The following is a 27625-nucleotide window of genomic DNA, read 5'->3' as shown; positions in this document are numbered from 1 at the left end:
GCATCTTCAGCCGGACTATTTCGAATCGCAGCAATCAAAGTTAGGATAGCCATGCTGATCTCCAACATTCAGAACGGATAGGCATCGTAAGAAGAACAAGTAGCGCTATTTATCGAAGGCTAGGTTAATGTCAAACAAATTTTGGAATTTGAACATTTTCTTCAATCTCCTTATCCTGAGTAGCAAATGAATATCGATATTTAGTTATTCCCTTGCATTTTTTAACGTATAACATTTCACCTCACATTATCCCCTTTTTCTTTTATTTTTTCTAATAAAATGTGAAAATATATATGTCTTTCTCCTAGATATAATAGGGAACTTGCACATTTTTTTTGTTACATAATAATGTTCAGTTTTGTTTAAAAATGAGATTTCCAAAATTTCACGCTTCAAAAACTCGTAATATGTAACTTAGAAATACATATTTAAAGTCTTCTGCGGTATAAAATAGTTCATACGACCCGTGACGTCACATAGTTTTACATTAGTTATTATTATGGTTATATTTCGTTGTGTCTAGGTACACTCTAACGTGTACGCAAATAAAAAAGTTAGGTACACGCGAATTAAACTTGATCAAGCCAGTGACTTCATTATTTAACGTGCGCAGTGACTGTATATTTTGGTACATGCTATTTTGATATGTTTAGTGTTTGTTTGATAGAAAAATACTTGTTAAGGGAAGGGAAGCAGAACTATTTAGATGTTTCAAACTTAATTGTAATAAATCAGTGTATATATAAAAGTATATATTTAGGTTAGCAAAATAAATATATGTATTTAGTTGATATGACACGTACAGAATATTGCTAAAATAATTTTTATACGTAAGTTAATTATTATAATCAACTATTCTAAATGGGAAATAAGCCACAATTTAACTAAAAAAATGATTTTATTAACGTTTCGACGTCCAAATCGGATGTCATTGTCAAAATACAAAAATTAGTCAGATTAAATAAATTATTAGAAAAATTTTTTACTAAGCAATACCATTTTTGTTTAATTTAATAATATTTTGTATTTTGATAACGACGTCCGATGTAGACGTCGAAACGTTAATAAAATCATTTTTTGGTTAAATTGTGGCTTAGTTCCCATTTAGAATAGTTGATTACAAAAATGCCACAAGGATAATAGCTTCAGAACAAGTTAATTATTATTGTGAAAGCTTTAGGTCTTCTTTTTATTTTAATCTTTTACGGTAATACATACTATTTCATTTATAACTAAAAAAAATATATATTAATTTATAGTCTCTTATCTTTTTCGTACTGTTTTAAAATGTTCTTAAACTCATTAAAAGAACTAAATAATTGTCCACACTCCGCAGTTAATTTAAAAACAAACACTAAACAAATAAAAAATAAGAAATCACTGACACTCTAACTTTTTTATTTGCGTACACGGTAAAGTATACCTAGACACAACCTTATATTTAGGTATATTCTTCTTCTCCTTCTTTAGTTTATTGGCCTCCACCTACTTGGGTATTTGGCAAGCTCATCGTCGTGGAATAAGTCAAAAATATTTATATTCCAATGACATTTATCGTATGTCATTGTAATAATATATACCAGTTTGTTAAAATTGTAGTTTTATACTGTTTTTGAAGGAAAGGAACGAAGGTTTACTATTGAAAATAAAACCATTTTGTAAAAGTACGAATTTTTCTATGAATAGTTCAAGCGATCAAAAACACTTGTAACGTCACATAAATGTATTTTCTACTGACGTTTATAACGTCTAATTTAAAATTCTGTTTACTTTATTGGAAAAATGTAAATGTAAAACCAAGTGACGTCACGAAGCGTTTTGGGCCACCTGTTTTAATTTGAATTTTTAATCGTCTTTGAGGGCAAAACGAAAGACAAACAAAACTTTTTTATCTTTGATACATGTTTTAAATTATGTTGTGTTGTGATTTATAACATTTTTTTCGAATTTAAAAATTTATGCAAGTTCCCTATTCCGTTGTTAATTAGGTTGATACGTTTTTGGAGTTGTCCATCAGCTCCTACATTCAATACATTTCCTCTTGGTAATCTCAGTGATTAGTGTTCACTTCCAGATATCTTGTTCCTAATTCGTAGTTCATGACAAGGAATTTCGAGGTTGGCAAGCGAGGCGAGAGGTCGTGTGGCGGGTGTATTGGCGATAAGGTAATTTCGAATTCGAAACCTATCACAATAAAAACACCGGTTTTTTAAAAGACCTATCGTTATCGATAATCGTTAAACTTAAAAAGCGTTCTTGTGCGAAATAGAAATAAACTTCTAAGTGTATAATAATAATATTTATATTAGTGCTGAGGTTAACATTTAATTTAAAATGGCCAGTGGCGGAACAGGAACAATCCGAAAGGAAACCTATAGAAAGAATGAAGAACTATCTGATAGTGGCGACGAAGAATCTAAGAAGAAAAAATATAAAGAAGATAAATTATATTTTGAAAAGAGTAACCTGACGAGACGAACACCGAATAAAAGCAACGACACAAATGAAGAGATGATAAAAATGATGCGGGAAGTTATGTGGAAAAATGATGAAATGATGGCAGAAATAAGAACCATACGGAAAGACCAAAAAGAAACGATGGAATATATTAAGGAGCTGAAAGAAAAAAACGAAAAATTGGAAGAAGGTTTAAAAATGGCAAACAATAGAATAGAACAATTGGAAAAAGATAGACGGAGAAATAATATAGTATTAAAAGGCCTAACACTAGATGCTACCGACGGAAAGCCTGTAAAGGAGTCAGTAGAACACTTCATAGGAAGAAATCTGAAATTAGAGGTCAGACTGAGAGGAGCGGTGAAGATCGGCGACCAAATCTTTGTAGCAGAAATGGAAAACCTAACGGATAAGATGAGTGTACTAAAAAACAAAGGAAAACTGAAAAATCTACAGGGACAAAAGGTGTATATAGAATCAGATTTAACAAGAAAGGAAAGGGAAATACAAGCAAAAATTAGGAAAATGGCAAAAGAAGAAAAAGACAAAGGTAATACTACGAAGATAGGATATATGAAACTGGAGATTAATGGAAAGGAGTGGAAATGGGACCATAATAAAGAGAAACTTATACTAACTCACAGAAATAGCGGGGAAGGGACTTCAAAAAACTAAAAGAAAATAATGAGACCGGACCCACAACAAGGACAACCAAGGCAATGAATGGGAAAAGCGATAGGGAAAAAGATGATGCAAAGGTAAACAAGGATGAAAATAGGAAAAAGGGGAAAGCTAGATTGCAGAAAAAAGGAGAGACAAAAATGGGAACATGGAATGTGAGAAGCATCAATGGAAAAGAGGAAGAACTGGTAGAAGATATGATAAGACAAAAAATAGAAATACTAGGAATAACAGAAACGAAGATGAAAGGAAAAGGTCTTAAGAAAATACACAAAGGATATTGGTTACTTTGGGTAGGAGCGGATACAAAAGAGAGAGCAAAAGAAGGAGTCGGGATAATAATTGCACCGAATAGACTACAACACGTTATAGAAGAAACATATGTTAACCAGAGAATATTATCGGTGAAAATTAAACTGATGGACGAAGAAATATGGACAATAATAACAGCCTACGGAGTAAATGAAGATGCAAGAAAGGAAGAGAAAGATAAATTTTTCGAGGAGCTCCAAATGCAAATTGATAATGGGGAAGAAAACATAATTGTAATGGGAGATCTAAACGGTAGAGTCGGAAACAACAACAGCGGAATAGAGGAGTGCATGGGAAAAGAAGGAGAAGAAATGCTAAACAGAAATGGTGAAAGAATAATAGAAATATGTATGGAGAATAAACTAGTTATAACAAATACAAAATTTAAACATAAAGAAGTACACAAATACACGAGAGTACAAGACAGCAGAAACGAAAAATCAATCATAGATTACTTTTTGGTAAGCAGCAACAAATGGAAAAGAGTACAGGATACGAAAGTGAAAAGAGGCTCGGAGATTGGCAGTGACCACCATCTAGTAATAATGAGAATGAGAACAACAGAGGAAAAAGAAGAAAAGAGAAGAAAGGTAGTAAATGAAAAAATAAAAAGTTACAAATTAAAAGAGGAAATATATAAGAAGAAATTCCAAGAAAAATTAGATAATACTTTGAAAGGTAGGGCAAAAAATACAAATATAGAAAAAAAATGGGAATATCTAAAAACCAGCATAATCAAAGCAGCTGAGGAAACTTGCGGGAAAGCAAAAATAGCAAACACTAACATGAGGAGAACAGAATGGTGGACGGAAGAAATACGAGAGAAAATAAAGAACAAAAAAGACAAATGGAAAAGATACCTAAGCACAAAACACCCGGAAGATTACGAAGCATATAAAGAAAAAAGGAAAGAGGTTAAAATAGCGGTGAAAGCAGGAAAGGAAAGGTCATGGGAGATATTTGGACAAAAAATGACAAAAAATTATAGGGAAAACCAAAAACTCTTCTACGGCGCATTAAAACAACTCAGACAAAAGAAAGAGCACACGATGCCGAATATAAAAGACAAGAATGGAAACGTACTAACAGAAGAAAAACAAATAATGGAAAGATGGAGAGAACATTTCAAAGAGCTAACTCATGTAGACAAGGACAACATAGGGGAGATACAAGAAAGGAATGAAGAACAACAAGTGGAATCCATAACAAGAGAGGAATTAGAGAAAGCAATAGAAAGAGTAAAACTGGGCAAAGCACCAGGCAAGGATCATATCACCCCGGAAATGATAAAATTCATGGGGACAGAGGGAATGGATAGCATGAAAGAACTAATGAATGATATCATAAATAGAGCAGAATTACCAAAGGACTGGAAGAAAGACATTATATTACCAATACACAAAAAGGGAGACAAGAGAAACTGTAATAATTACCGAGGTATCACCATATCAAGTATCCCTGGGAAGGTATTAGCAAGAATACTAGAGACAAGAATAAAAACACAAATAGAAACAACTATGGAAGACACACAGTGTGGATTCAGGAAGGACAGAAGCACGCAAGACCTAATATTCACATTAAGACAAGTAAGTGAGAAGGTAATCAAGAAAAATAGAGAGATACATATGTGCTTCATTGACCTGGAAAAGGCGTTTGACAGAATCCGAAGAAAGGACGTTTGGAAGACACTAACAGAAAGGGGAGTCGACAGACACATAATAGAAGTAATAAAGGATATGTACAAAAATAATACAAATACAGTAAGAACCAATAACGAGGAATCCAGAGAATTTTCTACAAGTCAAGGCGTCAAACAGGGATGCGTGCTGAGTCCACTGCTATTCTCAGTGGTACTGGATGAAGCGATAAAGAAAGCCAAGAGAAGAATGAGAAAACTAACATTAGGATACTGGCAAATGAAACAGACTCAACTATCGGAGCTACTATTTGCAGACGACATGGTATTGATAGCAGAAAACAGAGAAGACTTACAGAACAATCTTGAAATCCTAGAAGAAGAACTATCAAACATAAATATGAAAATTAATACAGAGAAAACAAAAACAATGATAATTTCAAATACGAGGAAGACACACGCAATAGAATTAGACGGGAAACAACTAGAGCAAGTGGAATATTTTAAATACCTAGGAGTAATAATCGAATCAAATGGTAAACAAGACATGGAAATAAACGAGAGAATGGGACGAACAGGAAGCTTATTTAACACTATGAAAACAACATTTTTTGGGAAAAAAGGGATACCGGAAAAAGTAAAAACGGCAGTCCATTGTCACGCAAAACGTCAAACTGACAGTGCCCATTAAAATCTGCTCTTAATAAAATTAACTATTTAGCGAGTTAATTAGTAGAAAAAAGGACACTTGGTGTGATTTAAAAACTGATATTGATTGAGTGCGATAAACAGTGCTATAAGCGACCCCCAATGGGGGAAGCTTTTTCCCCAGGGACACCATTAGGTGAAAACTTTTCAGGTGCTAGTGAGAATAGTGAAATGGATATTATTGAATCAAGTTTAATAGAAAATTTGGATGATTCTACTGCGAAAATTACAACTAAAACCAGAGATGTTATTAAAGTGCCGACACAACAAATTCCACCTCCGCAAAAAGTTGTAGAGAAAAAATTGTTCAACGTTGCATCAGATAAGTACAATTTTAATAATGTTTATGTATATATAGAAAAATCAAACAATCAGGATATTGGCCGTTTACATCCACTTACTGTTGCGGACATTTTGCATAAAAAATTGAACATTCCTAATATTATTGAAATAAAAGCCATTGGAAAAAACAGAATTAAAGTTTTGTTAAGGTCAATCGTAGATGCAAATAATTTAGTTAAAAATATAAAATTAAAAGACCAAAACTTAGTAGCATATGTCCCTAACCATTTACTAGAAATAAGAGGCCTAATAAGAGATATTGATACTCAATACGATGAAAAGTATTTGTTAGATAATAGTAAATCTCCCTCCCCCATAATAGCCTTTAAAAGAACTTACAGAAAAGTTGACACCGATGGAAAAACTAACTATGTACCCAAAAGGACAATGATAGTCACCTTCGAAGGAAATATTCTCCCTAGCTACATTTCAATAAATAGTGTATTTTTTCCTGTTGAAACCTACATTGGCAAAGTAACACAGTGTTACAATTGCTTAAGATTTGGACATATTTCCAAGCAGTGTCGCAGTCCACAAGCACATTGCATAAAATGTGGAAAAATCAAAAATGAAGATCATACATGTCAAGATAATGATGTTCAATGCATACATTGTGATAGTAAAGATCATGTTTCCATATCCAAGAAGTGTCCAAAATACGAACATCAAAAGAAGATAAAGAACGTGATGATTGAGCAAAAAATTTCCTTTATCGAGGCAAAAAATTACTGTGAATCGTCCTTCTCGGGATTGTTTATTCAGAATAGATTTTCCACACTAGACAATATCGAAGACAGTTTTCCTCCCCTCCCAACATCTTCAAGAAAATCATCCCCTTCTACTACCACACATAAAAATCAAAACATTTCAAATAATACATCCCAATCCCAACCCTCCTCAAGCCACTATAATATAGCTAAAAAACGAAAAATATCACCAAACCAAACACAAAACAATTCACCCATGTTCCCTTTTAATTTTGGGCCCTCCAAACCCCTTCCTGCTAATTTAAAACCCCCAATTTGTCAAAACAAATCAGATCAAAGAGTATTGGAAACACTAATTTCCAATTATATTTTTAATTTGATTACAAATATTCAAACTGTAGATGATATAAAAACTATGAGTCAAGATAGTATTTACCATGGTATAAAAACGATTTTAGAGGATATCACTCATAAATAACATGTTCCCAGAACTTAAATCATTAAAAATTTTGCAATGGAACGGTAGATCCGTTGTTTCGAATAAAAATAGTTTAATTCATTTTTTAATAACTGAAAATATTGATATTGTATTATTAAGTGAAACCTGGTTCAAACCAAATCAAAATTATACATTTAAAGGTTATAATGTAATTCGCCAAGATAGATATGACGGGTATGCAGGTGTTGCAATTTTAATTAAAACAACTATACCATTTCGTGAAATAAATATTAGAAACAATTTTAATGAGGGAATTTTAGTTTGCGGTGCTATCGTTAAATGTAACACAATAGAATTAAGTTTTTTATCTATATATAGACCTCCAAATATTAGTACATCCAAAAACGATTGGATAAATATCTTCTCACAAATCAAATCACCTTTTTTAATTGGCGGAGATATGAATGCTCATCACTCACTATGGGGCTCACTGCGTAATGATCCAGTTGGTAACCAAATTGTTAGCAGTATCGAAGACCTAGATCTTGTAATTTTGAATAATGGAGAACCTACATATCTTCCTAGATATGGTACTCAAAAATCTATTATTGACATTTCACTCTGCACAGCTAATATAGCCAGTAAATTTACTTGGTCAGTTTTATCTGACACCTTAGGCTCGAATCATTTTGCTATATCTATGAATTTTTCAATAACCAACACCTCACAAGAAATAATTTATCCAAAAAGCAAATGGAATATCAAGAAAGCCAATTGGTCCCTGTATACATCCTTAATTGAAAACATGTTTTCCAACTACAATAGCTCTTTCAATACTTATCAAAATTATAGTTTTCTATTAGATTGCATTAATGATGCTGCAATTAGATCTATTCCTCAATACAAAATTTTTAAATCTAAAAATCGATCGCCTCCACCATGGTGGGACCCAGAATGCGATCTGATAATCAATGACAGAAAAGAAGCATTAGCATTGTATAAACGTTCACCAAGCCTTGATAATTATCTAAATTGTCAGAAAGTTACTGCTCATACTAAAAAGCAGTTGAAACAAAAAGCCAAAGCTAGTTGGATTAAATGGTGTTCTAATTTAAGCAAAAATACCTCCTCTAAGGAGATATGGTCACAGGCCAACAAAATGAATCGAAAAGCATCTATTAGTATAAAACCCTTCAATGATAATCTATTAGACGACTTTTTTAATAAAGTATGTCCTCCTTTTGCTCAAAATTCACCTACACGATCTACACAAAGTCATCATTCAAATAATCACTTCCTGTTAAAACCATTTACTGAAACTGAATTAGATTTTGCCCTTAAAAACCGCATAAATACTTCTCCTGGTATCGATCATATAAAATACCCCATGTTAACCAACCTTCCAGATGTTGCTAAAAAACTTCTTTTAAATGTCTTCAATGATATCATCCAAAAAAATATAGTTATCGATTCTTTCAAAGACATCTTAGTTGTTCCTATCCTTAAACCCGGAAAAGACCCAAACATCGTAAGTTCATATAGACCAATATCCTTACTGTCTTGTATTTTTAAAACTTTAGAAAGGCTTATAAAATTTAGATTAGATTGGTGGTTACAAAAAGAGAATTTACTTCCAGTAAACCAGTTTGGTTACAAAAGAGGTTTTGGAACTCTAGACGCTTTAACAACACTTGTTGTAGATGTACAGAATAACTTAACTAAAAATAACTACTTAGCAGCACTATTCTTAGATATTGAAGGAGCATATGACTCAGTTTGTTTATCAACCTTAAAACATAAAATGGTAAATTTTTTTCATATGCCAATTGCTTTCGTTAACACAATAATCGGTTTCTATACAGATAGGGTAATTTACATCAGAGATCATAATAATAAACTAATAGGACCTCGACATAATTATTACGGTATACCACAAGGCTCAGTATTATCACCAATTTTATTTAATCTGTACACCTCTGACATACATAAGATGCAAATAAACAACATCCCATTCAAAATCATACAATATGCAGACGACTTTTGTGTCTATATGGAAAGCAAGAAATATGAAAACGGTATGCAAAACCTAAGTACAGTTTGTAGTTCCCTATTTCCATGGTTCTTAGAGAACGGCTTAAATTTATCAATTAAAAAATCAGCAGTATCTGTCTTTACAAGACACAATCTTCCTATAAACCAAGATGTATTACTTAGTGATCAATCTTTTACATTTAAAAATAATGTCAAATATCTGGGACTCATTCTGGACAAAAAACTAACTTGGAAACCACACATACAATATATGCTGGATAGATGTAGCAAAGGTATTAATTTCCTTAGAATGACAACTAGAGTGTGGTGGGGCTGCGATGTTGAAACATCTTTATTGTTTTATAGAGCTTATATACGATCCATTATAGATTATGGTGCTACTCTCTACGGTTCTGCTTCCAAAAACCTTTTAAGAAAAATTGACGTTTTCCAAAACTCTGCCTTGAGAATCTGTTTAGGTGCTATGAGATCTACTCCTATACAACCAATACATGTTGAAGCTTCTGAGCCTCCTTTAGAGATTAGAAGAAATTTACTAAGCGAAAAATGGGTACTTAAAGCACACACTACAAATTTCGAATTATTTTCCAGTATATGTCATCTTAACGAATCAGATCTTACTCATAAGTATTGGATTAAAAAACCATCTCCGCCTTTATGTACTGCATTACAGAACAATCCTATTTTTTCAAAGGAATTAAACACAGTAGACAAAAACTTAGACTACTTTGCTCTCTTCCATAAAACTGATGTAATAATACCCACATACAACGAAAACAACATAATCAGCAACAATATCCTGAAATCTATTTTGAACTGCTACAGTGATGCAACAGTTATATACACAGATGCATCTAAATCAGGAGAAGAGTCTGGCTGTGCGTATTTTTTACCCTCAGGAGGTTTCGAATTCAAATACAAACTTCCCAATGAGTTTTCAATTTTCTCTGCGGAATCATTGGCCATACTCGAAGCGTTGAAATATATTAAAAACTCTTATACTAAAAAAACGTTAATTCTTTCAGACTGCCTATCAGTTTTACAGAATATCAAAAATACTTTTTTGCCCAAAACATTTAGTAATCCTTACATATTTTTAATAAAGGATATGTTAAAGCAGTTAGAAGACTCTGGCTTCAATATAAAATTTATTTGGGTTAAGGCACATATTGGACTCAAAGATAATGAGTATGTAGACTACTTAGCCAAATCCAGTATAACATCAGGCACTTTATTGTCATATTCTTTATGTGTATCAGATGTTATTACTATTTTTAAAAGAAACCAACTATCGATATGGAAAGATCAATGGAATCTTTACTGCTTAACAAACCCCACAAGATACACCACTTTACAACCAGTGATTCCACAAAATACATGGTTTAAGAGTTTTAAAGCTCCACGTAAATATATAACAACTATAAATCGATTACGTTTTGGGCATGCTTGCTATCCAAGTCATTTATATAAAATAAATGTGATTGAAGACAATAATTGCAAACATTGCGGAAAGCAGGGTGATCTTGATCATATCTTTTTTGAATGTACTAAGTTTCAACAGCATTCAAACTCTCTCTATAAAAATTTAATTCAACTTGATATGCATGCACCATTCAATATACAGTCTTTGCTGGCTACAGGCTCACAACAAATATACAATATCATTATAGATTTCTTGTCAGATACACGCACAGTCCTATAAGATTTGTACGCGGGCATGAGATTTTTTATGATTTAAGTTCAGATTTGCATCTTTTTTTTTGTCATAAATGTTTTATCACTTTATCAGAGTTCCATTATTGTTTTTATTGTATTATTATTGTATTGTATTATTTATTGTGTTTGTATATATTGTTTCTGTTTATTTTGTATTAGGATTAGGATTGTATTTTGTTTATTGCAACTGGCTGAATGACTAATGTCTATGCCATTAAATAAAAAAAAAAAAAAAAAAAAAACGGCAGTCGTTAAATCAGTAGTTAGACCAACAATCATGTATAGCAGCGAGACATGGACATTGACGGGGAGACAAAAATCCAGAGTCAATGCTATGGAAATGAGGTTCCTGAGGAAAATAGCAAACAGAAAAAGGACAGACAAAATACGAAACGAAACAATTAGACAAAACCTAAAACTAGAACCAATCAATGAAAAAATAGTAGAAGGACAACTTAGATGGTTCGGGCACGTGTGTAGAATGTCGAACGAGAGGCTAACAAAACGAGTGTTCGAAACGAGAGTGCAGGGGAAAAACAAAAGAGGGAGACCAAGAGTTATGTGGGTAGATGAAATCAGGAAAGAAGTCGAGAAGAAGGGATTGACATTGGAAAGTGCAAGAAACCTAGCGCAAGATCGGAAAGCATGGAGACTACAATGCCAAACTCAACTCCACCAGCCTTACACCTAAAGGTAGAAAGGCTTAGGACTAAGTAAGTAAGTAAGTTCATGACAAGCATATTTTTTATGACAACAACATACTTATTTAAAACATTTTACAATACTTCCTTCCATGCCGGTGAATCCAGTTCCTGCAAATAGCTATAGATAACAGTATACCTTCCGAAGAAGAAAACAGGGAAATCCGTGATTATGAAACCATTATTTTAGGACAGCAAACTAATAATTATTACAGGAAGCTAAATCTAGTAAATACGGTGGTGATTGAGGTACTTCTTTTGGCCATTATAGTCGCAGACTTATAGGTGGTCTATTATCCCGATAAAAAATCATTTTCTTCTTTACCATATGAGTATTCTATTGGCTAAGAGTTTCTAAGTAGCTGTATGTTGTATATTATAGGTAAAAAGTTTTGAGAAAAAACATTTTTTACTAATTTTGCCTTTTATGTCCTCCATTTACATGGAAGTCTCAGTAGTCCTCAAAAATAGTCTGTTGGAAGAATTATTATAATCTTGTACAAATTTGAACATTATTTCATTTTATGTTTGTATATTTCCAGATATTTTGACTTACGTCGCCTCCAACATGACCTTGGATCAACTGGTCCAAGTATTTCCACAACGATTCAGTACTAGCAACCAAGAATCCTCCGAATTATCGCCCAAATCGAGACTTTCCATCGACAAATCGGAATTTCTTACAACGGACGACGATATAACGGATACTCTAAAGGAAATTCAAAATTACGAACCCTTCATCGTTATTTGCAAGGAAACAATGCACGCTAATCAAATTAATAAATTAATAACTACCACCGGTCAACAGTTATTATGTACGTTGAATCTCTAAGTACAGATGAACAGATTTAACTAAAACCCTCAAGGTCACTTGCACCGCATTAACGAACGTCTGTCGTGACTTATCTTGGCGGTTGCAGATAAATCGGTTTTACTGTATACAAAATTTGTTCAAATAGGTAATTTCTTAATAATGGTCAATATAATAATTAAGGGACGAGGGGATATGGTTTGAACATTTTGAAATTTTCAATTTTTTAATATTTTAAATGAAAGCACATAACTCCAAGAATAGTCTCCGACAATTTCAGATTGGTCGGAACAAAATTACCGAAAATACAGCTTGTTGAATAGGGCTTTTCATTCACAGTCATTTGTTTCGAGCTTCCGTCATGTGTCACATAATATTAATATATCTACGTCATACGTTATTGGTATATAACAATGATACAAACCAAAGACGTATGGCGTAGATATATTAATACTATGTGACACATGACAGAAGCTCGAAACAAATGACAATCGATGAAAAGCCATATATCCCTACCTTCGACTCGCTTTTCAGCAGCTTCGCGACAACACGCTTGAAGCTTGAACGTAGTGAGAAACGTTCAACGGCTGTTCCCCTTCTCTTGTGTAAATTACTTCGCAATTCAAAAACATATTCCGGTGTGCATCACTTTACCATTTGACAGGCAAAAACGAAATTTAAAATAAAGTTGTCAAAATTTTAAACATGTTTTTCTCCAAACTGCTTTTTTCAAAAGCGGTGAACATTGTAACTCGAAACTACTTGACCGATTCATCTGAAATTTTGCACAGATTTTCTTTAGATATTTTGTGAGGTAACGCTGTCGAGATATTTTTTGTTTTATGCGTATTTTTTGTTTAACAATAATAAATATGTTGATTGTCACCTTTTTTTTTACAAAAAATTTCTTTATTACTTAAAAATTTCTTTATTACTTAATGAGTGATACCAAAAATTTAAAATCATTAAAAATAAAAACTCTACTGTGTTACCTCGATAAACTCATAAGCTAATAAAATCTTTTTGAATTTTTTGTTCCACATGATCCAATGACGACTTCTGATGGCCACCACAAAATCCATTTTTCTTAGGTATAGGTATTTTTAGGTGGAAAATTTGCAACCGTTGGCTTATTTTCAATATTTTGTCTTGAAATTTTTTTGTCTGAATATACTTATTTAATTTAAAAATAAAATAATTCTACAATAGTGTTACAAAACTGTCTTTACTTTTCTATGATCTTTTAGGCACTAATGTTTAATTTTAGTTGACTTTATTTATTTTTAATAACTTACAACTAAACAAATGAAAAACACTGAATTTATATCTTTTATTTTTCAAACTACGATATTTAATTTATTTATTACACCAAATCTACTAATTTATCTAATTACAAATTCAAAAAATACTGCGCCCGTTACATATCAAAGTACACCGACGGTTTCAAATTTACCACTAAACCTCTAATTCCAAAAATGTCTATTTATATAGTTATGTACAATTAGTCTACTGATTTCCAGAAACATCGAAAGGTAAATATTATTTACAGAGCAATAAAAAAAGGTTAATCGATGGCCTTCTAGATACACCGATTGTAAACAAGTTTCTCTCGCCCACAGAAAGGGTCTCAGACAGTCCGCCACCAGAAGCTTCCAGAATTGACAGAGCCGGCCTGGGACCGTGACAATAGTTTCAAAAAAAATTCACAATAATGTGCTAGAAATGTTTATTTCAAACCATACCCCCCATAACCATAATAATGGTCAATAATTAATGATCACTTAAAACAAGCTTATAACACTCGAATTACTGAATGTTCAATTTTTAAAACCAAATTTGCACAATGCTATTGACTGAATTAATACGAGGAACCAAAGTTTTATAATTTAACTATTTGGAACATTTTGAGATTTAGGATTTATACAATTATTATTATGTTAATTCTTTCTGTTTGTTAATGTTTGTATAAAAGAAGGTCACTAAGAAGGTATTTATATTTTTTGTTCTTCAGCACTGACGAAAGTTAAAATTTCGAAGTTTCATAAATAGGCTTGCATTCTACCAAAGTGGATTAAATCTGGTAAATAGGGTGGATGTTGCAATATCCACCTCTAATTTACTGATTTTCGCAACGGTTTTTGAACTTGGTAGATTCATTTGTTGAAAACAATTTTTTGTTCTGTAAATCAGGTTTTCCTCACGAGTTTTTACACTCAGCTGGTACTAAAGGTGGCAGTAATAATCTGAGTTGTAAAATTTCATTTTGAATTCCATAAAATTGGTACTAACACTTCTTGGTCCATTTATGATAACTTTACCTTAACTCGATACAGAACCTAAGGACCGAGTTCACGTCTCTCTCGAGATAATGGTAATCTACAGCAATGGATGAAAGGATGCATACAATTTTTTTTCTTTCTAAAATGTTCCAAATGTGGCTAAAAAATCACATTAGAATATGTTTTTATTCCATTGACAGCAACAAAAAATCCGAACAGATGAATTAATACTACTAATAAACTTACATTTTTATCATTTCATAATTCCCAATACTCCCTACTTTTTCCACAATATGGCAACACTGTGCGAAAATGGTAACTGACTGAAAAACTTGAGAAGGTGGGTTGACCGCTCATCCGCAGAAATTTTTCGTGTAACACTTTCCAAATCTTCGAAAGGAGATGGCCCAATAAGAAGAATAAGTTTAAAAATTGGATAGCTGATATTGACAATTTCTTTTATAGTAAAAACCGCAGAATATCTACTTTTTGTTGAACAGTTTCATCTTTAAGATTAAAAAGATGTAGGTAACTAAAACTGCAATTGCAACAAAAATTGTACAGGTGCATTAATAATAATAATAGCCTTAGATTTTTATCATTTCTTAATTCCCAACATTTTCTACTTTCTCCATAAGGTGGCAACATTGCGAAAATTGTATAGCTGATAGGTTACGTTCAATACAGCAATACCACAACATAAACAATTTTACACTTAATAGGGCTTTTCATCGATTGTCATTTGTTTCGAGCTTCTGTCATATGTTGTGTAATCTATGTAAAATATTAATATACACGGATTATACGACATATGACAGAAGCTCGAAATAAATGACTGAGAATGAAAAGCCCATAGACGGCAGGCAATGGATTTTCTAAAGTTTGTTTTTAAACCAAGAGGAGTAAACTAAAAAGACAGATTCACACCCAAGAAAGTCACTAGAAAAATTACCAAATACATCTTCTTTTTTGATTGATCATGTCGGCCTTCGACGGTAATCCCTAAATATTATATTATACTGATACGTCGCTAAATAGTTCTAAAAACAACCGATTTGATATAAACGTAGAGTAAAAATCTAAAAATTAAAGGAATAACGCAGAAAACATAAAGAATCGCCGACATAACTTAATTAACCTGTAGTTAATGAAATGTCAGTAGTGTCAAAATTTGATAAATGTCATTAGTGTCAAAATTTATTAACAGTGGAGTAAACTTGTCTGAAGTTGGACCAATTACAAACAAGCATTACGCTGCGGTAAATTTGAATTACTCCTCTTGGTTTAAAAACAGACCATAGTAAAGAACCAACATCAAGAACTGATTCAAGCCTAACCTAGTTCAAGAACAATATATATGTCAACAACAATTTACCGAAAATACCTTCTTAATCCCACTTTTATTTAACGTTGGATTTATTTCAATGTTTAAAAGTTTCTCCAATGTTGTAACATCTATTCTTGATTTGGAAATGCCTGGTAGCATAGCTTTTATGACAGGTTACGTCTGTATTTATACACGACTATTCAAAGCAGAAAAATATAAATATCTATACCTTCTTGTCTCAGTTTCGTACGAGAATCGAGAATTTGTAAAAATTATATGACCACCTCGAAGACTTTTCACAAAAATAAGCTGTCAAAAAGTTTCGAATACTTATAAAAATAAGCTGACATAAACTGAGCTATCAATAGTTTTCAAACGAAGTGTATCCATTTTTCGGTTATAATATTGATTTGTCTTGATTTGTCTAGTATAAGACATACCACATACCATAGAAATAGAAAATAAATGGTGAGTACTAGAAAAATGTAGAACCTTTATAATGTGAGTGAAAATAGGTTTAGATCTAGACAGTATCAATATATCAGGTGCTAAATACTATTTAGGTACACGAAGAATAATTTTTATTTCATGCTTTCCAACATTTCCAATATCTTTGTAACTTCAAGTAAAATTTTTAATATTACATCAAGAAAAACCATAATTAGTGGAATATTGAATGTCGTTGGTTGACAGTTTAGCTATTTACGTCCAAAGACATGTGACATTTCCATGGAATAACATGACAATTATATGGAATGATATGTCATTTTCATGGAATGAATATATTCCATAATATAGTGTCATAAATGAGTTCAGAAAAGATTCTGGATAATGTAAACGCTCAGGAGCAAAATAGAAAGAAGGAGCTATGGAAATAGAACATGTTCGAAATAGGTCTGAAAGACAGAGAATGAAGAATAGGACAAACAGGCTGCTCAAATCTGGCTACTGAGAACAAGAACAAAAAAAACCGGAAGTCAGATGAATATATATTAAAAAGAAAGCTGGCGAAATATATTGGACAAGAAGAAGAGCAGAGAGCGACAATTGGAAAGTCTTTGCAGATACGTATGTCCAGGAATGGAGTACTTGAGATGCTACGAAATGGTGATGGTGATGATGATAAAGCAATGCATTCCTTGAAAAACAAGCTTAGCCTTTTTTTATTTAATGGCCATCTAATAATTTTTTTATATTGTAGTTTCCGCTGTCTGTTAATATTTGTTTTGACATTATATCTTCTTCGTTGAGTACCATGGATAAATTTCTGTGGGCGTGGGTAGATTCCATGACAATTGATCGATATTTTTCTCGATCTTGAATATTTCTTCCTGCCAATTCCTCTTTTTCCCTTGATCTTTTCGTTCAGTATTAACTGCAATAGGGCTTTTCATCGATTGTCATTTTTTTCGAGCTCCTGTCATATGTTGTATAATCTGTGTATAATATTAATATACACGGATTATACGACACATGGCAGAAGCTCGAAACAAATGACTGTGAATGAAATGCCCTATATCCAGTATCTACTACCTCTCATATTAAAGTTTTCTCTTTTTTTATCATGTTCATCAAGTCACCTTCGCCTTGACCTATTCTCTTTAAGACTTCTACGTTTGAAATGCGTTGAACCCATGCTATTCTGAGTATTCTACGATATTACCACATCTCGAAGGCTTCCAATTTATATTTATCATATTAACCTTCATGGTCCACGTTTCGCATCCATATAGTAATACAGCATACGCATAACATTTTAGGAACCTTACTTAGTTGTAAGTTCAGCTGAGAATTGCACAGTATACAGTTCGTTTAATATACTTACCGTTGCACGTCATTATCTACGTCAAAGGTTTAAGTTGACATTGTTGCCCAATTACAAAAAATTCTTGAATTCATTTTAAATTAAATATATCACATAATTTTTGAGTAAGTGGATTAACAAAACAAATTTATATTCAATGTAAATAAATAAACACTTTAGAAATAGAAAACAAGAAATAAGTTGCAATCTTACGTTAAAGTCAATAATAAAAACAGTAAATATAATAAAACAAATACTTATGCTACAGAATAAAAACAAATATGAAGTGTCACCACCGCAACTGTCAAATAAATGTTACCAATTTATGCCAAAATATCACCTTCGTTCGATTACAGTTACAGTCTTTTCCGAACAAAATGTGCTTCATAAAAACGCTTTATAATCCATTTATACAAATTAAATGAAACATATTATTGTGTATTTCTTTAAGGTAACATTAATAGAAATCTTCAAATATTTCTACGCGTATATAATAAAATATGTCTAGTGGCTGTAATTCCAGTGTACTCGTCAAAATGATTCTAAAAAAGAACACACCTACCGCCTAAATATTTCATGTTGGTATCATGTGACTTCACGGGCTAAGACGCGGATGACGTGCAACGGTAAGTATATTAGACGGAGTATAGATCTCCTTGTAGTACTGTTTCCTTTATTGGAGGTTAGCGACTACACTGTCAAATCTGTCTCTGTCCAATGCGGCTCTAAACAAAGATGTTGAATCAAGGCCGGTCCAGTCTCTGATATTTCTAACTCTTGAAATTTGGCGCCCACCGAGACCCCGTTTTTCTTCAATCTTACCCTGATTGATCTGAGAGGCTGTACTTTTTTAGTATAGATCTAAATTTCATAAATGCTCCTCTTGCAAAATCTATACGAATTTTAATAACATTGTCTTTGATGTAATTATGCCAAGTCCGTTATTGGAGCATTCTCCAGTGACTCGATCTCTAGTGACTCTAAGGAATTGAAGATCTTTGATACTTTCAGCCATGATCGCTATGCCATCTGCATATCTGATGTTGTTAATAGTTTCTTACCCAATTTGAACTCAACATTGCCCTTTCAAGGTTTCGTTAAATATTATTTCCAAGTAGGTTACATGTTAAACAAAGGTTGTCAAACACAACCTTGTTTGACAACTATTTGAATGAAAATTTTGTCTGTTTTTTGCCGTCTACCACCAGAATAGAAGTTTCTTGATTCGAATATACGTAGATGACACTATCAAACTCTTTTTCAAAATCGATAAAGCAGACGTAAATTGGTTTCTGTACTTCCCATGATCTTTGAAGTGTTAGAATTGAAGAACAAAGCCCGACGTTATATAAAGAATCTTAAAAGCAGTAAATAAAAGTATGAAATAAAAATATAAATTTATTAACATTTGCGGAACTACCTAGAAATATTTTTCATATTTTTGTCTAAAATCTCGCAAGTGTTTTTTAACTCCCTTTAATTTTGTAGGAATAGTCCAATTTTATAGACCTCAGTCCAATTTTATGTGATTCTGTATCAAAATTAAAAAATATTTATGAGAAGATGACAAAAGAAAGATTATTTAAAGAAGTGAATATCTGATATGAGATTATTTAATGGATTCAAATTTTATATTCAGATTCTGAGATTATTTAATGAATATATAAGAAATATGGTTGAACTTTTTGATATATTTTTATTGTAGTTGTAGATGCTTTTATTATTGTGATATTACTTTTAATAAATTATATAATAAATGTTTTTAGTAAAATATGTTTTTGTATTGATGGCAGATACCTGGAAATCGTCAAAATCTCTATTATAATCATACAAAAAAATGTAAGAGTGGAGAATTATATTTTAGATGCAAGTTAAATCTAGCCGTCCCGGTCTGACTGTGGAGGAAGTACCCTATACTGAGTACTGAGTAGGACTGCATGCAAGACATTATGGGTAGGTAATTCTCAACATGGTCGTATAAATAAAATACTAGAAGAAGGAATAAATGATAGTCAGTTTGGGTTCAGAAACGGACTAGGAACCAGATAGGCGTTATTTGATTTTAATGTGTTAGCTAAAAGATGCATGGACATGAATGTGGATGTGCATGTTTGTTACGTTGATTTTGAAAAAGCTTTTGACAAAGTAGGACATGAAAAATTAGTCCAAATTCTAAAGACAAAAAACATAGACAAAAGGGACTTACGAATAATAACAAACCTTTACTGGAATCAAAGAGCACAAATTGTAATAGATAACGAACCCAGTCCAGAAATTGAAATCAGGAGAGGAGTTCGGCAGGGATGTATTATGTCTCCATTACTCTTTAATGCATATAGTGTAGTGAAGCCATTTTTGAAGAAGCATTGCTATCTCAAAGTGAAGGAACAATAATTAACGGAAGATCTATTAACAACATAAGATATGCAGATGACACCGTGATTATGGCAAGCTCTGCTGAACAGCTCCAACTACTACTGACAATTGATTAAAAGCCCTATTTACTTCATTGACATATAGGGCTTTTCATCGATTGTCATTTGTTTCGAGCTTTTGTCATGTGTCACATAATATTAATATATCTACGGCATACGTCTTTGGTTTGTATCATTGGCAATAGGGCTTTTCATCGACTGTCAATTGTTTCGAGCTTCTGTCATGTGTCACATAATATTAATATATCTACGTCGTACGTCTTTGGTTTGTATTATTGTAGATACCAATAACGTATGACGTAGATATATTAATATTATGTGGCACATGACAGAAGCTCGAAACAAATGACTGTGAATGAAAAGCCCTATTTAGCGTAGACTCGGCATACTCACCAAAAAAGCGTAACGCGGAAACAGCATGCAAACAGTCGATCGGTGGTCTATCTATCTCTTTTAACCAAGCGATCCCGCGCATGTGACAGACAAAGATGGCTAGAACACTCAATCCTATGTCGACGTTACACCTCGATGCATTGAGTGGCATATCCCTAGCCAAGTCTATCCTTTTACATATCTCTGATTGAATTATTGTGGGCTTTCGCATAGCCACCGTAAAGTAAAGGTGGCTATGGCTTTCGGCTTATGCTAAATCACAAGTATAGATATAATAACTAGTAGATTAAACAAGGTATGGACAGTTCTGTGCATCGAGGTGTAACGCCAATATTAAGGATTGAGTGGTCTAGACATCTTTACCTGTCAAATGCGCGGGATCGCTTGGTTAAAAGAGATATAAATATAGACCACCGATCGACTGCTTCCGCTTTTTTGCTCAGTATGCCTTGTCTACCCTTAATATGTCTATGATCACAAGTAATGAAATTCAAAAATTCATCGCCTGATTGTTATGCAACCAGTAATACGTAACGTTCCGAGTGACATCTAATTACGTTTGACCGAACTTCGAAAATTTCGACCGGCGCATTCGCCAGAATTTAAATAGTCAAAACGCTCTCGCCAAAATTTTGAATATCTTTTTGCAAAAATCAACATTTTATTTCAAAATTGGAAACTTTACTCGTTACTTCATATTAAGTCTTTTTACATTAAATGTCATTCCATGTGATATACTACATTCGCTCTCGCGAGATTTTTTTTGAGACATTCGGAATAGGAAACGTACAACACAAAAATTCCTACCTCACACTATTAACTGCTAAAATCAACTCAAATTAACTTAATCTTTCATTAAAAAAAGAAGAATTATTAGAAATAGTGGGAGTGTACTAATCTCATAAAATTTTGTGAAGTTTATTTCTACAAAATATTTTTATTTTGTACAATAAATAATTTTCTCATTTGCTATCAATACATTATAATCGTTTAAATAAATAAATATTGATTGGCGTAAGGTTTATGTTATTTTTTCGTACTTCCGGGCCTAAAGTGACAACTTCACTCCCTTGTGACAGGTACTAAAGTGTCACATTTAATCCCTCCGGGATTAAATATTGACGAAACTCCCGGAACGATTAAATCACAAACAAACGAATTTAAGGGATATTTTATTGAAAAATATAATTAATTAGAATGGTAATTAACGTTAATATTCAAATTAATATTGTGACAGTTCGTAAGAACTGATCTACCTGCTCAGACGTGAGAATTCTTGACTTCTTTGGCTTAAATCCCTCATTTCTTCTCTTCAAAAAAGCTAATAATTTTGGAAATTTACTTATATCAATATCTTCTCTAATGTTAATAACCGATTTCAGCATTGAGTAATGTGCCCAGAGAGTTGAGGCACAAACCGCTTTTGATTTATCATCGAAGTAGACTAACAGCGCATTTTCAGTAGGTTGTCTCACATTTTTTAAGCGGCACCACTTTTTAAAAGCATCGTACTGCTGCTCGTATAGTTTTCTAGATTTCGGTGGTAACAATTCTTCACCTACTTCGGCTGCTCTTTTATCAATATCAGATACACCTTCTTCACTCATGATACCAATAATTATCAATAACAATGTTTCTTTACAATGACACTAGTAATGACAATGTTTCTAAATTATAACTGTCACAACGCAATGTTACTATGGTAACTTATTTTAAAGACAGTTTATTAAATGAGTTGAAGAGAGAAAAAACTGATTGAAATTATTGAAATAATTAATAAAATCATACCGGAAGTACGAAAAGTATCGTATATACCTTGCGACTGAAGTACATTTAATCCTTCAGGTAAATTATGGCCCTCCCTGCGGTCGGGCCATAAACTTTACCTTCAGGATTAAATGTACTACTTCAGTCCCGCGGTATATAATGTACTATTATGTCTGTTTACTATTAATAATATTGGATATGAGCAGGTGCGTTGGTTTTGTAGTAATTTCCAGTCACTTCTGACAACTGAATTTTTCAAAAACGAAATTACTAACGTCAGTGTCAAAAAAAATCTCGCGAGAGCGAATGTAGTATATCTCGAGATTTTATGAATAATATTTAATTGAATTATTTTTAAAATTTAATGAATATACAGAGTGAGTTTTAAACATGGAATGATCCAATTATCTCAAACAGCTTACAAGATTTATATGAATTATAATTTTTTGAGAGTTTCTGAGTTTCACTATATATTTCGGTACCTTTTAAGGAATGGGACGGGTAGGATTGAAATTAAAAACGTTTCTATATTGGTAAATACTATTTTATATACAATATAACACATTGAATAAGACAAATAATTTATAGTACATAAATCTTTTAACGTAGATACGTAAAACTAAATCGTGTGAAGGTAAAATATAGACTTTGGATTGCAGATTTACATCTAAGAGTGAAGCAATAAACCTCAAAGACCTATTTGCAATATCTATATAATCTGGTATTCATTTATATTCGTCTTGACTGATTTACTCATAATATGAAATAAAAAAAGATGAGAAAGACGTAAAAAGAAACACTAAGGATGATATTATAAAACCAAGCCTACTTCAGCAATACAAAATAAAGCAGACTCTCACAAAAACATCAGCGGAAAAATTGAGGACACAACGAAAAAATTTTTTGGAAATGAATTTTAATTTCTTAGAATAAGCTTAAGAAATAGAGTAAAAAACGAGGAAGTTTGATTGGAGACCATAGTCAGACAAGCGAAGCCAAAGAAGACCCCAACGCGATGAACCACCCCTGTTGAAGCTGCCCCCCTCCCCCACTTGCAAAATTAAAAAACAAATAGCGCTGATTTATGAGCTATTTATGAACTTTCACATTCCGCAAATTAAAAATTTTGAGCTCGTTACACTGAGCAGGAATTTAATATTTTAGTGGGGGGCTGGGTCAGCCCTCCTCCACTACTTAAAAAATAGGAATACTGAATCGATTTTTGCGGCAGAATTACGAGCTATTTATGAGCTCTTAAAATGATATAGTTTCGATTTTTGAGCTCATCCCCTTCACCCTCAAACAACCCTTTAATTGATTTTACTTAAGAAAAACATGCTCAAAAAAAATTTAAATATATCGTATCGCTGACATAATTCCTATAGCTTATATATTCTAAGAATAATATCCTAAATCGTGCGCATTTCGATTATTGAGCTACAACCCCTTCGCAAGAAAACCCCGTCTTCCCGGCTTAAGAAAGAGATGTATTTAAAATAAATTAAATTAATTATTTGGCGACTACACGTAAAAAATAATAGATAACGAAATTTGAGTTTTTTTTATTAGCAAAGATTTTACTTGTCTTTTGATTTCTGTATGAATCAAAATATCCAAAATAGAAACGTTTAAGCCTTAATTTTACTGCGAGAACAATGTAACCGGAGCCCTTTAACCTATTACCCTAAAAAAATAAAGTATTTGAAAGATTACACGTAATACAGTTTTATAGCTCTTGAAATTACTTTTCAAATAGTTGGATGTGCCTGATATCATAAAAATTAACAGAGTTATTTCAAAAAAAACCAATATAATTTTTTTGGAAAATTTTTTGGAGTATAAATTTTGATCATATTGACTTCTTCTGGAGCTCATTTGATAGGTATTTCTGAGTACTTTGACAAGTATTTAGTAAGTATTATAAAATGCATCGCTTTCCCGTTATTTAAGATTGTATCCCTAGATTTGAATACTCGCAGAAAAAAATATACATTCAATTGCCTATAACTTACTTTAAATTAACATTAAATGGTTTTTCAAGTAAGGAATTTATTATATTTTTTATTAGGTTCAATTTTAGTGATGAATTTTTTTTTGTAAAAACTTACAGTTTCAGAGTTATTTATGAAAAATCGTTGTAAAGCATGTATTTTTTTTCACAAAAATTAAAATATTTGATCTTTTATAACTCAAAAAGTATTGATTTACTTTAATAACGTTATACAACAAATTTTGCTTAGAATTTGTCCCTCTACCTATTTGTGGGGTTATTTTTAATAAAGCAATTTTCACCCCCGAGAAGGGTTGATATCTACCCCAGGCGCAAGTTGGTACCATGTTACTTTTCTTGAGGTATCCTCTATCCACTCACCTATTTTTGTCAAAATGAATGGAGGTTCACCGAAATCGAAGATCAGGGTTAATTTTTACAATCAGTGACTGCACTATAGAAAGAAAATTGCACTTCAATAATTGAAATGCGTGTATTTTGTGAGCTCATAAATTATTAAACGATGTAGTCGCCAAATAATTAATTTAATTCATTTTAAGTGAAATTATCTCTTAATCCGGGAAAATGGGGTGGTTTTCTTGCGAAGGGGTTGTAGCTCAATAATCGAAATGCGCGTGATTTAAGAGTTTATTCTTAGAATATATAAGCTATACAAATTATATCAGCGATACGATATATTTACAGATATATAATACAAATTTTTTTCAGCATGTTTCTCTTAAGTTAAATCAATTAAAGGGTTGTTTGGGGGTGAAGGGGATAAGGTCAAAAATCGAAACTATATCATTTCAAGAGCACATAAATAGCTCGTAATTCTGCAGCAAAAATCGATTCAATATCCCTATTTTTAAGTAGTGGGGGGCTGACTCAGCCTCCCACTAAAATATTAAATTCCTGCTAAGTGTAACGAGCTCAAACTTTTTAATTTGCGGAATATGAAAGCTCATAAATAGCGTATGAATCAGGACTATTTGTTTTTAATTTTTGCAAGTGGGGGGGGGGGGCAGCTCAACACGGGTCGATGAACCGACGACCTCAAAAGAATTGTGACCAATTGGAATTGGATAGCAGAGGTGCAGAACAGAAGAAGATCTGGAGGGGGCCTATGTTCAACAATACTGGACAAAATCAGGGCGGATTGAGTATATTAAGAGCAGATCGATAGTGTTAATAGTTCTTTACTATTGTAATACCAGGACCATGATAATTTATTTCTCTTTTCGAGTTTTTAAAAAGAGTAATTTCAAAACTGCTTCCGATTTAGAGGCAGTATCATTATTAATTTGTAGTTAATTTTCATTAATAAAATATAAAATGCCACAAATAAACCTTTAGAACAATATGTAGAAGATAAAGAATTTTCTTATAAAAATAAATTTCTTACAGTTAATTTTTTCAAATGGTACAAATTACAACCAATTAAAAGATTGTTAATTGACAAGTGTTTCTAGTCAATTTCTAACATATAAAAATAGTGGAGTCACTGAAGGTAGATATGAGCTATTACCTCCGATTTCGTTGAACCTCCATGGATCTGCATGAAAATTGATGAGTGGTTAGAGGATATCTCAAGGAACAAAGGTGACATGGTGCCAACTTGCGCTTTTACCCTGGGGGTGGATTCCACCCCTTCTTGGGGGTGAAAATTATTTTATTAAAAATAACCCCATAATTCGATAGAGGGACAAATTTCAAGCAAAATTTGTTATATAAAGTTATTAAAATAAATCAAAACTTTTTGAGTTATTAAATATCAAAGATTTTAATTTTTCTTGAGAAAAATGCATGTTTTTAACCAATTTTTCATCAATAACTCAAAAAGTGTAAGTTTTTACAAAAAAGTTATTATTATCAAAATTGAAGCTAATAAAAAATGAAATAAACCCCTTACTACAAAAACCTTTTAATGTTAACTAAAAGTGAGTTATAGATAATTGAAAATATATTTTTTTCGGCGCGTAAAAGACTCTAAGTATTCAAGCGGAAATAACGGGAAATTGATGCATTTTATAACATAAACTTGTCAAAGTACTTAAAAATATCTATTAAATGAGCCCCCGAACATGTTAATAGCGTTAAAATTTATGCTCCAAAATTTTTTCAAAATTTATCTTATAAAAATGTTTCCAAAAAATGTTGTTTTTTTTAATAACTCCGTTCATGTTTACGGTATCAGGTTCATCTAAAAACTGTTTAATTTCAAGTGCTATTTAAGCACGTTGAACCTAATCTTTTAAACTCCTTACTTTTTTCAAAATAAAAGGTTAAATGACCCCGGTTGCATGGTTCCCACAGCAAAATTTAAGATTTAAACGTTTCTATCTCGGTTATTTTTTACCCTATAGAAATAGTAAAACAGGTAAAATATTTGTCACAGAAAAAACTAAAATTTGGTTATATATAATTTTTTACGTATATTGAGTATTTTTGGAGTTACTATCAAAAGAATATGAGAATTACAATAATTTTAAAAATTATGATTTTTTTAAATTACATATTTTTTTCAAAAATAGGCATTCTAAACCGCTCAAAATTATCGAAAACATTACTTATGCTAATATAAAGAAGTTCTTGTAAGGATTACTATAAATTTTAACTTTTGTGGAAATGGCGAAATGTTTCATTTTTCACTTTTTCCTAAAAAATTCGAAACGGTTCTTTTATTTTCATTATAACTTGCTTAATTTTGACGCTATTACCTTGTTCTGTAGCTCATTTGATAGGTATTGCGAAGTACTTTGGCAAATGTTTAGCAGGAATATTTTATACATTGCATCGTTTTTCCGTTATTTAAGCTTGAATACTTAGATTTAAGTACTCGTCGAAAAAAGTAAACATTCAATTGCCAATAACTCACCTTGAACTAACATAAGTTTAGTTCTTTATGTGAGGAGTGTATTCAATTTTTTATTATCTTCAATTTCAGTAATAATAACTTTTTTGTAAAAGCTTTATAGTTTTTGATTTATACGTGAAAAACCGATTTAAAACATACATTTTTTTACGAAAAAATAAAATCTTTGGTCTTTAATAACTCAAAAAGTGTT

At 32.0% G+C, this 27625-nt stretch overlaps 1 protein-coding gene across 3 annotated transcripts in view; it reads left to right on the top strand.

The window, feature by feature from the left end:
• LOC114328279 (uncharacterized) overlaps nt 1-19743 on the top strand; it is a 74135-nt gene extending 54392 nt beyond the window's left edge. Inside the window, exons 16-17 of one of the 3 annotated variants that reach the window (XR_003652145.2) lie at nt 12294-12710; nt 19461-19743. Coding sequence is in view for 2 of the 3 variants with exons in the window: in XM_028277090.2 (XP_028132891.1) it covers nt 12294-12583 (290 nt within the window). In the remaining variant the exon portion in view is untranslated. Of the gene's footprint in view, nt 1-12293 lie in introns of all 3 variants that reach the window. The other 2 variants (XM_028277091.2, XM_028277090.2) reach the window with 2 other exon arrangements.
• Nucleotides 19744-27625: the final 7882 nt, after the last annotated feature.

Source organism: Diabrotica virgifera, chromosome 3, assembly GCF_917563875.1.
Source record: "Diabrotica virgifera virgifera chromosome 3, PGI_DIABVI_V3a".
Taxonomy (NCBI): Eukaryota; Metazoa; Arthropoda; class Insecta; order Coleoptera; family Chrysomelidae; genus Diabrotica; species Diabrotica virgifera.
This window is presented reverse-complemented; position numbering and strand designations above follow the sequence as displayed.